The 13,376-nt window shown below is 46.9% G+C and overlaps 4 protein-coding genes across 4 annotated transcripts; all 4 read right to left on the bottom strand.

The window, feature by feature from the left end:
• Nucleotides 1–137: 137 nt before the first annotated feature.
• Nucleotides 138–1,195, bottom strand: LOC117191937 (cell wall protein IFF6-like). Its single transcript, XM_033396684.1, has 2 exons — nucleotides 548–1,195; nucleotides 138–415 (listed from the first exon to the last, which is right to left on the bottom strand). The coding sequence occupies exons 1-2, from the start codon at nucleotides 1,189–1,191 to the stop codon at nucleotides 160–162; spliced, it is 900 nt and encodes a 299-aa protein (XP_033252575.1). The 5' UTR covers nucleotides 1,192–1,195; the 3' UTR covers nucleotides 138–159.
• A 2,256-nt stretch (nucleotides 1,196–3,451) lies between these two features.
• Nucleotides 3,452–4,554, bottom strand: LOC117191926 (cell wall protein IFF6-like). The gene is made up of 2 exons (XM_033396671.1): nucleotides 3,907–4,554; nucleotides 3,452–3,774 (listed from the first exon to the last, which is right to left on the bottom strand). Exons 1-2 carry the CDS (start codon nucleotides 4,548–4,550, stop codon nucleotides 3,519–3,521), a joined length of 900 nt encoding a protein of 299 aa, XP_033252562.1. The 5' UTR covers nucleotides 4,551–4,554; the 3' UTR covers nucleotides 3,452–3,518.
• A 2,233-nt stretch (nucleotides 4,555–6,787) lies between these two features.
• On the bottom strand, nucleotides 6,788–7,921 carry LOC117191927 (cell wall protein IFF6-like). Its single transcript, XM_033396672.1, has 2 exons — nucleotides 7,266–7,921; nucleotides 6,788–7,133 (listed from the first exon to the last, which is right to left on the bottom strand). The coding sequence occupies exons 1-2, from the start codon at nucleotides 7,901–7,903 to the stop codon at nucleotides 6,878–6,880; spliced, it is 894 nt and encodes a 297-aa protein (XP_033252563.1). The 5' UTR covers nucleotides 7,904–7,921; the 3' UTR covers nucleotides 6,788–6,877.
• Nucleotides 7,922–10,114: 2,193 nt separating this feature from the next.
• LOC117189416 lies at nucleotides 10,115–10,668 on the bottom strand. Its single transcript, XM_033394542.1, has 2 exons — nucleotides 10,593–10,668; nucleotides 10,115–10,460 (listed from the first exon to the last, which is right to left on the bottom strand). Exons 1-2 carry the CDS (start codon nucleotides 10,652–10,654, stop codon nucleotides 10,205–10,207), a joined length of 318 nt encoding a protein of 105 aa, XP_033250433.1. The 5' UTR covers nucleotides 10,655–10,668; the 3' UTR covers nucleotides 10,115–10,204.
• Nucleotides 10,669–13,376: the final 2,708 nt, after the last annotated feature.

The raw sequence follows: 13,376 nt of genomic DNA, 5'->3' as shown, positions 1-13,376 counted from the left end.
TTTCACCCTGAAAAATATGTCGTTTCATTCCCCCTTAATCCCAGCGAAACTCCGAGTCCTTGAGGATCTTTGAAGATTGTTTATTTAAGCAAAGCGTGCACGCACACATAAATAGTTTCTTTGGAGACTTACGAAGAACACATAAATACGGAAGGTAGGTTACACTTTGCGCTGCCATTCCCAGCAGGAGCTCGCATCGGGGCAGGATCTGGTTTCGGTTCCGCTAACGGAGCTATTGCCTTGCATTGTCCATTGTCTTGCCGGGATTGCCCTCGGAGGCCGTCTGGGCCGCGGGAATGGGCATTCCCTCACCATTAATTTCACCACCACCGCTGGCAGGACTCGCCGGGTCGCTTGGATAGCTTCGAGCAGATAGCTGACGCCTAGAGGACGCGGTCGGCCACCATAGGAAGAGCTACAAGGGGCGAGAAGAGAGCAAGCCTATCTTAATGCTTTGACCGATTCCTGGCTGCGACGAGTGCTGGAAGCTGGAGCTGTGGACAGGAGTTGCAGGAGCCGGCGAGGGGCAGCACCCACTGCAACTTACCTCTGTGCATCGCGGTCCCGATCCCGTTCCCTTTCTCGATCCCGACTGCTGCCGCTGCTCATGCTAGCGCTACCCGATGAGCCACTCCCTCCTCCATTGCTCCCTCCGCTGCTGCTGCCGCTGCCCTCGGATTTATCCTGGTCCCCCAGATAGGTCCAGCTGCCCTGGCCATTGGGCTTGATGCCAGCATCTGATCCTAGGACACTGGTATGTCCTCCGCCGCGGGAGCTCTCGCTGCTTATGGCCGAGGATGAGACCTTGGAGCCTCCGCCATAGGGACAATTTCCGGCCAAGCGGCCGCTGGGCGAGGAGAGCGATTGAGGGGGCCGGCTATAGGCGTAGCCGTTACCATTTCCATTGCCGCGGGTGCGCATGTCGCCATCATCCTCGTCGGTGGCAACGTAATAGCCATGTCCCGAATTGTCGAAGCCTGACTGATCGGGCGATCGGGTGGGATGGGTGTTGGCGTTGGAGTTGGCGTGGGCGTGATCGGGTTTCGAGTCGGGTTGGAGGCGAGTGTGCAGGTTAGGCGGAAAGGTGGATTGGGTGCAGTTGGGGTGCAGGAGCATCCGGAGTTTCCACAGTGTTGTTGTTGTTGTTTTTGTTGGTGTTGTGTTTTGGTTGTTGTAGATGTTGATGTTCATGTTGTTGTTGTTGTTGGTGTTCATGTTGTAATGGTGTTGTTGTTGTTGTTGTAGTTGGTACGTTTTTTTGTATGAAATTAGAGAGTAGAATTTGAATTGGATCGTATTATTATTATAGCCAGCATCAAGAAAACAATTTCATTTTTTCTCGCCCTGTCTCTCTCTAACACACACGTAGCATAGGCGGCTTTGCTTAGAGTAAAACATTAGCGCCTAGATCTCAGAGACTACAAAAGCTAGAGCAACCAAATTTGGTATCCACACTCCTAATATATCGGACCGAGACGAGTTTGTTTCAAAATTTCGCCACACCCCCTTCCGCCCCCGCAAAGGATGAAAATCTGGGGATATTCACAAATCTCAGAGACTATTAAGGCTAGAGTAACCAAATTTGGTATCCGCACTCCTGTTAGATCTCACTATAAAACGTATATCTTAAAATTTCGCCCCACCCCCTTCCGCCCCCACAAAGGACGAAAATCTGTTGCATCCACAATATTGCACATTCGAGAAAACTAAAAACACAGAATCATAGATAATGACCATATCTATCAGATTGCTGAATCTGGATCAGATCAGATCATTTTTATAGCCAATAGGAACAAATCAATTTGCAGTGGCTACGCAGCGCCCGACGTCACGCTCAGACTGATTTTCTGTCTCTCTCGCACGCACTCTTTGTCGTGTCGTTTAATATTAGCGGCGTCTGCCGGAGGAGAGCATACTGACTAAGTATCGGGTATAACTGTAGAGTTGCGGTGTCCGCAGCAACTCACAACGTTCCCCCTCGTTTATATTTATACCCGATACTCAACATGAGTATTGTTATACCCGATACTCAAAATGAGTATTGGGGTATATTAGATTTGTGGTAAAAGTGGATGTGTGTAACGTCCAAAAGGAATCGTTTCCGACCCCATAAAGTATATATATTCTTGATCAGCATCAATAGCCGAGTCGATTGAGCCAAGTCTGTCTGTCCGTCTGTCCGTCCGTCCGTCTGTCCTTCTGTCCGTCTGTCCGTCCCCTTCAGCGCCTAGTGCTCAAAGACTATAAGAGCGAGAGCAACGATGTTTTGGATCCAGACTTCTGTGATCAGTCACTGCTACAAGAATATTTCAAAACTTTGCCCCGCCTACTTTCGCTCCCACAAAGGGCGAAAATCTGTGGCATCCACAATTTCGACGATACGAGAAAACTAAAAACGCAGAATCGTAGAAGATGACTATATCTTCTAGAGTGCAAAATCTGAACCAGATCGTATAATTATTATAGCCAGAATCAAGAAAACAATTTCATTTTTTCTCGCCCTGTCTCTCTCTAACACACACGTAGCATAGGCGGCTTTGCTTAGAGTAAAACATTAGCGCCTAGATCTCAGAGACTACTAAAGCTAGAGCAACCAAATATGGTATCCACACTCCTAATATATCGGACCGAGACGAGTTTGTTTCAAAATTTCGCCACACCCCCTTCCGCCCCGCAAAGGATGAAAATCTGGGGATATTCACAAATCTCAGAGACTGTTAAGTCTAGAGTAACCAAATTTGGTATCCGCACTCCTGTTAGATCTCACTATAAAACGTATATCTTAAAATTTCGCCCCACCCCCTTCCGCCCCACAAAAGACGAAAATCTGTTGCATCCACAATATTGAGGATACGAGAAAACTAAAAACGCAGAATCATAGATAATGATCATATATATCAGATTGCTGAATCTGGATCAGATCAGATCATTTTTATAGCCAAAAGGAACAAATCAATTTGCACTGGCTACGCAGCACCCGACGTCACGCTCAGACTGATTTTCTGTCTCTCTCGCACGCACTCCTTGTCGTGTCGTTTAATATTTGCGGCGTCTGTCGAAGTAGAGCCATACGGACTTAGTATCGGGTATAACTGTAGAGTTGCGGTGTCCGCAGCAACTCACAACGTTCCCCCTCGTTTTATTTGTTTCCATTTACTTATATGTTGTTTCATATATTTTCTTAATCACTGATTTACCGTATACTTTCTTTGGGTTTTCATTTTGTGTACTTTTGTGATTGTTTTATATTTTGCTCAGGGACGCGATTCTCAAAAAGGGAGAATATAGTATTTGACCTAAAAGAACCGTATTGAATCATAGTTAAGAATTAAAAACTTAAACAATAAAGCAAACTGTACTTTCACCCTGAAAAATATGTCGTTTCATTCCCCCTTAATCCCAGCGAAACTCCGAGTCCTTGAGGATCTTTGAAGATTGTTTATTTGAGCAAAGCGTGCACGCACACATAAATAGTTTCTTTGGAGACTTACGAAGAACACATAAATACGGAAGGTAGGTTACACTTTGCGCTGCCATTCCCAGCAGGAGCTCGCATCGGGGCAGGATCTGGTTTCGGTTCCGCTAACGGAGCTATTGCCTTGCATTGTCCATTGTCTTGCCGGGATTGCCCTCGGAGGCCGTCTGGGCCGCGGGAATGGGCATTCCCTCACCATTAATTTCACCACCACCGCTGGCAGGACTCGCCGGGTCGCTTGGATAGCTTCGAGCAGATAGCTGACGCCTAGAGGACGCGGTCGGCCACCATAGGAAGAGCTACAAGGGGCGAGAAGAGAGCAAGCCTATCTTAATGCTTTGACCGATTCCTGGCTGCGACGAGTGCTGGAAGCTGGAGCTGTGGACAGGAGTTGCAGGAGCCGGCGAGGGGCAGCACCCACTGCAACTTACCTCTGTGCATCGCGGTCCCGATCCCGTTCCCTTTCTCGATCCCGACTGCTGCCGCTGCTCATGCTAGCGCTACCCGATGAGCCACTCCCTCCTCCATTGCTCCCTCCGCTGCTGCTGCCGCTGCCCTCGGATTTATCCTGGTCCCCCAGATAGGTCCAGCTGCCCTGGCCATTGGGCTTGATGCCAGCATCTGATCCTAGGACACTGGTATGTCCTCCGCCGCGGGAGCTCTCGCTGCTTATGGCCGAGGATGAGACCTTGGAGCCTCCGCCATAGGGACAATTTCCGGCCAAGCGGCCGCTGGGCGAGGAGAGCGATTGAGGGGGCCGGCTATAGGCGTAGCCGTTACCATTTCCATTGCCGCGGGTGCGCATGTCGCCATCATCCTCGTCGGTGGCAACGTAATAGCCATGTCCCGAATTGTCGAAGCCTGACTGATCGGGCGATCGGGTGGGATGGGTGTTGGCGTTGGAGTTGGCGTGGGCGTGATCGGGTTTCGAGTCGGGTTGGAGGCGAGTGTGCAGGTTAGGCGGAAAGGTGGATTGGGTGCAGTTGGGGTGCAGGAGCATCCGGAGTTTCCACAGTGTTGTTGTTGTTGTTTTTGTTGGTGTTGTGTTTTGGTTGTTGTAGATGTTGATGTTCATGTTGTTGTTGTTGTTGGTGTTCATGTTGTAATGGTGTTGTTGTTGTTGTTGTAGTTGGTACGTTTTTTTGTATGAAATTAGAGAGTAGAATTTGAATTGGATCGTATTATTATTATAGCCAGCATCAAGAAAACAATTTCATTTTTTCTCGCCCTGTCTCTCTCTAACACACACGTAGCATAGGCGGCTTTGCTTAGGGTAAAACATTAGCGCCTAGATCTCAGAGACTACAAAAGCTAGAGCAACCAAATTTGGTATCCACACTCCTAATATATCGGACCGAGACGAGTTTGTTTCAAAATTTCGCCACACCCCCTTCCGCCCCCGCAAAGGATGAAAATCTGGGGATATTCACAAATCTCAGAGACTATTAAGGCTAGAGTAACCAAATTTGGTATCCGCACTCCTGTTAGATCTCACTATAAAACGTATATCTTAAAATTTCGCCCCACCCCCTTCCGCCCCCACAAAGGACGAAAATCTGTTGCATCCACAATATTGCACATTCGAGAAAACTAAAAACACAGAATCATAGATAATGACCATATCTATCAGATTGCTGAATCTGGATCAGATCAGATCATTTTTATAGCCAATAGGAACAAATCAATTTGCAGTGGCTACGCAGCGCCCGACGTCACGCTCAGACTGATTTTCTGTCTCTCTCGCACGCACTCTTTGTCGTGTCGTTTAATATTAGCGGCGTCTGCCGGAGGAGAGCATACTGACTAAGTATCGGGTATAACTGTAGAGTTGCGGTGTCCGCAGCAACTCACAACGTTCCCCCTCGTTTATATTTATACCCGATACTCAACATGAGTATTGTTATACCCGATACTCAAAATGAGTATTGGGGTATATTAGATTTGTGGTAAAAGTGGATGTGTGTAACGTCCAAAAGGAATCGTTTCCGAACCCATAAAGTATATATATTCTTGATCAGCATCAATAGCCGAGTCGATTGAGCCAAGTCTGTCTGTCCGTCTGTCCGTCCGTCCGTCTGTCCTTCTGTCCGTCTGTCCGTCCCCTTCAGCGCCTAGTGCTCAAAGACTATAAGAGCGAGAGCAACGATGTTTTGGATCCAGACTTCTGTGATCAGTCACTGCTACAAGAATATTTCAAAACTTTGCCCCGCCTACTTTCGCTCCCACAAAGGGCGAAAATCTGTGGCATCCACAATTTCGACGATACGAGAAAACTAAAAACGCAGAATCGTAGAAGATGACTATATCTTCTAGAGTGCAAAATCTGAACCAGATCGTATAATTATTATAGCCAGAATCAAGAAAACAATTTCATTTTTTCTCGCCCTGTCTCTCTCTAACACACACGTAGCATAGGCGGCTTTGCTTAGAGTAAAACATTAGCGCCTAGATCTCAGAGACTACTAAAGCTAGAGCAACCAAATATGGTATCCACACTCCTAATATATCGGACCGAGACGAGTTTGTTTCAAAATTTCGCCACACCCCCTTCCGCCCCCGCAAAGGATGAAAATCTGGGGATATTCACAAATCTCAGAGACTATTAAGGCTAGAGTAACCAAATTTGGTATCCGCACTCCTGTTAGATCTCACTATAAAACGTATATCTTAAAATTTCGCCCCACCCCTTCCGCCCCCACAAAGGACGAAAATCTGTTGCATCCACAATATTGCACATTCGAGAAAACTAAAAACACAGAATCATAGATAATGACCATATCTATCAGATCGCTGAATCTGAATCAGATCAGATCATTTTTATAGCCAATAGGAACAAATCAATTTGCAGTGGCTACGCAGCGCCCGACGTCACGCTCAGACTGATTTTCTGTCTCTCTCGCACGCACTCTTTGTCGTGTCGTTTAATATTAGCGGCGTCTGCCGGAGGAGAGCATACTGACTAAGTATCGGGTATAACTGTAGAGTTGCGGTGTCCGCAGCAACTCACAACGTTCCCCCTCGTTTTATTTGTTTCCATTTACTTATATGTTGTTTCATATATTTTCTTAATCACTGATTTACCGTATACTTTCTTAGGGCTTTCATTTTGTGTACTTTTGTGATTGTTTTATATTTTGCTCAGGGACGCGATTCTCAAAAAGGGAGAATATAGTATTTGACCTAAAAGAACCGTATTGAATCATAGCTAAGAATTAAAAACTTAAACAATAAAGCAAACTGTACTTTCACCCTGAAAAATATGTCGTTTCATTCCCCCTTAATCCCAGCGAAACTCCGAGTCCTTGAGGATCTTTGAAGATTGTTTATTTGAGCAAAGCGTGCACGCACACATAAATAGTTTCTTTGGAGACTTACGAAGTACACATAAATACGGAAGGTAGGTTACACTTTGCGCTGCCATTCCCAGCAGGAGCTCGCATCGGGGCAGGATCTGGTTTCGGTTCCGCTAACGGAGCTATTGCCTTGCATTGTCCATTGTCTTGCCGGGATTGCCCTCGGAGGCCGTCTGGGCCGCGGGAATGGGCATTCCCTCACCATTAATTTCACCACCACCGCTGGCAGGACTCGCCGGGTCGCTTGGATAGCTTCGAGCAGATAGCTGACGCCTAGAGGACGCGGTCGGCCACCATAGGAAGAGCTACAAGGGGCGAGAAGAGAGCAAGCCTATCTTAATGCTTTGACCGATTCCTGGCTGCGACGAGTGCTGGAAGCTGGAGCTGTGGACAGGAGTTGCAGGAGCCGGCGAGGGGCAGCACCCACTGCAACTTACCTCTGTGCATCGCGGTCCCGATCCCGTTCCCTTTCTCGATCCCGACTGCTGCCGCTGCTCATGCTAGCGCTACCCGATGAGCCACTCCCTCCTCCATTGCTCCCTCCGCTGCTGCTGCCGCTGCCCTCGGATTTATCCTGGTCCCCCAGATAGGTCCAGCTGCCCTGGCCATTGGGCTTGATGCCAGCATCTGATCCTAGGACACTGGTATGTCCTCCGCCGCGGGAGCTCTCGCTGCTTATGGCCGAGGATGAGACCTTGGAGCCTCCGCCATAGGGACAATTTCCGGCCAAGCGGCCGCTGGGCGAGGAGAGCGATTGAGGGGGCCGGCTATAGGCGTAGCCGTTACCATTTCCATTGCCGCGGGTGCGCATGTCGCCATCATCCTCGTCGGTGGCAACGTAATAGCCATGTCCCGAATTGTCGAAGCCTGACTGATCGGGCGATCGGGTGGGATGGGTGTTGGCGTTGGAGTTGGCGTGGGCGTGATCGGGTTTCGAGTCGGGTTGGAGGCGAGTGTGCAGGTTAGGCGGAAAGGTGGATTGGGTGCAGTTGGGGTGCAGGAGCATCCGGAGTTTCCACAGTGTTGTTGTTGTTGTTTTTGTTGGTGTTGTGTTTTGGTTGTTGTTGGTGTTCATGTTGTAATGGTGTTGTTGTTGTTGTTGTAGTTGGTACGTTTTTTTGTATGAAATTAGAGAGTAGAAATTGAATTGGATCGTATTATTATTATAGCCAGCATCAAGAAATCAATTTCATTTTTTCTCGCCCTGTCTCTCTCTAACACACACGTAGCATAGGCGGCTTTGCTTAGAGTAAAACATTAGCGCCTAGATCTCAGAGACTACAAAAGCTAGAGCAACCAAATTTGGTATCCACACTCCTAATATATCGGACCGAGACGAGTTTGTTTCAAAATTTCGCCACACCCCTTCCGCCCCCGCAAAGGATGAAAATCTGGGGATATTCACAAATCTCAGAGACTATTAAGGCTAGAGTAACCAAATTTGGTATCCGCACTCCTGTTAGATCTCACTATAAAACGTATATCTTAAAATTTCGCCCCACCCCCTTCCGCCCCCACAAAGGACGAAAATCTGTTGCATCCACAATATTGCAGATTCGAGAAAACTAAAAACGCAGAATCATAGATAATGACCATATCTATCAGATTGCTGAATCTGGATCAGATCAGATCATTTTTATAGCCAATAGGAACAAATCAATTTGCAGTGGCTACGCAGCGCCCGACGTCACGCTCAGACTGATTTTCTGTCTCTCTCGCACGCACTCTTTGTCGTGTCGTTTAATATTAGCGGCGTCTGCCGGAGGAGAGCATACTGACTAAGTATCGGGTATAACTGTAGAGTTGCGGTGTCCGCAGCAACTCACAACGTTCCCCCTCGTTTATATTTATACCCGATACTCAACATGAGTATTGTTATACCCGATACTCAAAATGAGTATTGGGGTATATTAGATTTGTGGTAAAAGTGGATGTGTGTAACGTCCAAAAGGAATCGTTTCCGACCCCATAAAGTATATATATTCTTGATCAGCATCAATAGCCGAGTCGATTGAGCCAAGTCTGTCTGTCCGTCTGTCCGTCCGTCCGTCTGTCCTTCTGTCCGTCTGTCCGTCCCCTTCAGCGCCTAGTGCTCAAAGACTATAAGAGCGAGAGCAACGATGTTTTGGATCCAGACTTCTGTGATCAGTCACTGCTACAAGAATATTTCAAAACTTTGCCCCGCCTACTTTCGCCCCCACAAAGGGCGAAAATCTGTGGCATCCACAATTTCGACGATACGAAAAAACTAAAAACGCAGAATCGTAGAAGATGACTATATCTTCTAGAGTGCAAAATCTGAACCAGATCGTATAATTATTATAGCCAGCATCAAGAAAACAATTTCATTTTTTCTCGCCCTGTCTCTCTCTAACACACACGTAGCATAGGCGGCTTTGCTTAGAGTAAAACATTAGCGCCTAGATCTCAGAGACTACTAAAGCTAGAGCAACCAAATATGGTATCCACACTCCTAATATATCGGACCGAGACGAGTTTGTTTCAAAATTTCGCCACACCCCCTTCCGCCCCCGCAAAGGATGAAAATCTGGGGATATTCACAAATCTCAGAGACTATTAAGGCTAGAGTAACCAAATTTGGTATCCGCACTCCTGTTAGATCTCACTATAAAACGTATATCTTAAAATTTCGCCCCACCCCCTTCCGCCCCCACAAAAGACGAAAATCTGTTGCATCCACAATATTGCACATTCGAGAAAACTAAAACACAGAATCATAGATAATGACCATATCTATCAGATTGCCTAATCTGGATCAGATCAGATCATTTTTATAGCCAATAGGAACAAATCAATTTGCAGTGGCTACGCAGCGCCCGACGTCACGCTCAGACTGATTTTCTGTCTCTCTCGCACGCACTCTTTGTCGTGTCGTTTAATATTAGCGGCGTCTGCCGGAGGAGAGCATACTGACAAGTATCGGGTATAACTGTAGAGTTGCGGGGTCCGCAGCAACTCACAACGTTCCCCCTCGTTTTATTTGTTTCCATTTACTTATATGTTGTTTCATATATTTTCTTAATCACTGATTTACCGTATACTTTCTTTGGGTTTTCATTTTGTGTACTTTTGTGATTGTTTTATATTTTGCTCAGGGACGCGATTCTCAAAAAGGGAGAATATAGTAATTGACCTAAAAGAACCGTATTGAATCATAGCTAAGAATTAAAAACTTAAACAATAAAGCAAACTGTACTTTCACCCTGAAAAATATGTCGTTTCATTCCCCCTTAATCCCAGCGAAACTCCGAGTCCTTGAGGATCTTTGAAGATTGTTTATTTGAGCAAAGCGTGCACGCACACATAAATAGTTTCTTTGGAGACTTACGAAGTACACATAAATACGGAAGGTAGGTTACACTTTGCGCTGCCATTCCCAGCAGGAGCTCGCATCGGGGCAGGATCTGGTTTCGGTTCCGCTAACGGAGCTATTGCCTTGCATTGTCCATTGTCTTGCCGGGATTGCCCTCGGAGGCCGTCTGGGCCGCGGGAATGGGCATTCCCTCACCATTAATTTCACCACCACCGCTGGCAGGACTCGCCGGGTCGCTTGGATAGCTTCGAGCAGATAGCTGACGCCTAGAGGACGCGGTCGGCCACCATAGGAAGAGCTACAAGGGGCGAGAAGAGAGCAAGCCTATCTTAATGCTTTGACCGATTCCTGGCTGCGACGAGTGCTGGAAGCTGGAGCTGTGGACAGGAGTTGCAGGAGCCGGCGAGGGGCAGCACCCACTGCAACTTACCTCTGTGCATCGCGGTCCCGATCCCGTTCCCTTTCTCGATCCCGACTGCTGCCGCTGCTCATGCTAGCGCTACCCGATGAGCAACACCCTCCTCCATTGCTCCCTCCGCTGCTGCTGCCGCTGCCCTCGGATTTATCCTGGTCCCTCAGATAGGTCCAGCTGCCCTGGCCATTGGGCTTGATGCCAGCATCTGATCCTAGGACACTGGTATGTCCTCCGCCGCGGGAGCTCTCGCTGCTTATGGCCGAGGATGAGACCTTGGAGCCTCCGCCATAGGGACAATTTCCGGCCAAGCGGCCGCTGGGCGAGGAGAGCGATTGAGGGGGCCGGCTATAGGCGTAGCCGTTACCATTTCCATTGCCGCGGGTGCGCATGTCGCCATCATCCTCGTCGGTGGCAACGTAATAGCCATGTCCCGAATTGTCGAAGCCTGACTGATCGGGCGATCGGGTGGGATGGGTGTTGGCGTTGGAGTTGGCGTGGGAGTGATCGGGTTTCGAGTCGGGTTGGAGGCGATTGTGCAGGTTAGGCGGAAAGGTGGATTGGGTGCAGTTGGGGTGCAGGAGCATCCGGAGTTTCCACAGTGTTGTTGTTGTTGTTTTTGTTGGTGTTGTGTTTTGGTTGTTGTTGGTGTTCATGTTGTAATGGTGTTGTTGTTGTTGTTGTAGTTGGTACGTTTTTTTGTATGAAATTAGAGAGTAGAAATTGAATTGGATCGTATTATTATTATAGCCAGCATCAAGAAATCAATTTCATTTTTTCTCGCCCTGTCTCTCTCTAACACACACGTAGCATAGGCGGCTTTGCTTAGAGTAAAACATTAGCGCCTAGATCTCAGAGACTACAAAAGCTAGAGCAACCAAATTTGGTATCCACACTCCTAATATATCGGACCGAGACGAGTTTGTTTCAAAATTTCGCCACACCCCCTTCCGCCCCCGCAAAGGATGAAAATCTGGGGATATTCACAAATCTCAGAGACTATTAAGGCTAGAGTAACCAAATTTGGTATCCGCACTCCTGTTAGATCTCACTATAAAACGTATATCTTAAAATTTCGCCCCACCCCCTTCCGCCCCCACAAAGGACGAAAATCTGTTGCATCCACAATATTGCACATTCGAGAAAACTAAAAACACAGAATCATAGATAATGACCATATCTATCAGATTGCTGAATCTGGATCAGATCAGATCATTTTTATAGCCAATAGGAACAAATCAATTTGCAGTGGCTACGCAGCGCCCGACGTCACGCTCAGACTGATTTTCTGTCTCTCTCGCACGCACTCTTTGTCGTGTCGTTTAATATTAGCAGCGTCTGCCGGAGGAGAGCATACTGACTAAGTATCGGGTATAACTGTAGAGTTGCGGTGTCCGCAGCAACTCACAACGTTCCCCCTCGTTTATATTTATACCCGATACTCAACATGAGTATTGTTATACCCGATACTCAAAATGAGTATTGGGGTATATTAGATTTGTGGTAAAAGTGGATGTGTGTAACGTCCAAAAGGAATCGTTTCCGACCCCATAAAGTATATATATTCTTGATCAGCATCAATAGCCGAGTCGATTGAGCCAAGTCTGTCTGTCCGTCTGTCCGTCCGTCCGTCTGTCCTTCTGTCCGTCTGTCCGTCCCCTTCAGCGCCTAGTGCTCAAAGACTATAAGAGCGAGAGCAACGATGTTTTGGATCCAGACTTCTGTGATCAGTCACTGCTACAAGAATATTTCAAAACTTTGCCCCGCCTACTTTCGCCCCCACAAAGGGCGAAAATCTGTGGCATCCACAATTTCGACGATACGAGAAAACTAAAAACGCAGAATCGTAGAAGATGACTATATCTTCTAGAGTGCAAAATCTGAACCAGATCGTATAATTATTATAGCCAGCATCAAGAAAACAATTTCATTTTTTCTCGCCCTGTCTCTCTCGAACACACACGTAGCATAGGCGGCTTTGCTTAGAGTAAAACATTAGCGCCTAGATCTCAGAGACTACTAAAGCTAGAGCAACCAAATATGGTATCCACACTCCTAATATATCGGACCGAGACGAGTTTGTTTCAAAATTTCGCCACACCCCCTTCCGCCCCCGCAAAGGATGAAAATCTGGGGATATTCACAAATCTCAGAGACTATTAAGGCTAGAGTAACCAAATTTGGTATCCGCACTCCTGTTAGATCTCACTATAAAACGTATATCTTAAAATTTCGCCCCACCCCCTTCCGCCCCCACAAAAGACGAAAATCTGTTGCATCCACAATATTGCACATTCGAGAAAACTAAAAACACAGAATCATAGATAATGACCATATCTATCAGATTGCCTAATCTGGATCAGATCAGATCATTTTTATAGCCAATAGGAACAAATCAATTTGCAGTGGCTACGCAGCGCCCGACGTCACGCTCAGACTGATTTTCTGTCTCTCTCGCACGCACTCTTTGTCGTGTCGTTTAATATTAGCGGCGTCTGCCGGAGGAGAGCATACTGACAAGTATCGGGTATAACTGTAGAGTTGCGGTGTCCGCAGCAACTCACAACGTTCCCCCTCGTTTTATTTGTTTCCATTTACTTATATGTTGTTTCATATATTTTCTTAATCACTGATTTACCGTATACTTTCTTTGGGTTTTCATTTTGTGTACTTTTGTGATTGTTTTATATTTTGCTCAGGGACGCGATTCTCAAAAAGGGAGAATATAGTAATTGACCTAAAAGAACCGTATTGAATCATAGTTAAGAATTAAAAACTTAAACAATAAAGCAAACTGTACTT

The sequence above is a fragment of the Drosophila miranda genome (genome assembly GCF_003369915.1).
Source record: "Drosophila miranda strain MSH22 chromosome Y unlocalized genomic scaffold, D.miranda_PacBio2.1 Contig_Y1_pilon, whole genome shotgun sequence".
NCBI classification, from domain to species: domain Eukaryota; kingdom Metazoa; phylum Arthropoda; class Insecta; order Diptera; family Drosophilidae; genus Drosophila; species Drosophila miranda.
This window is presented reverse-complemented; position numbering and strand designations above follow the sequence as displayed.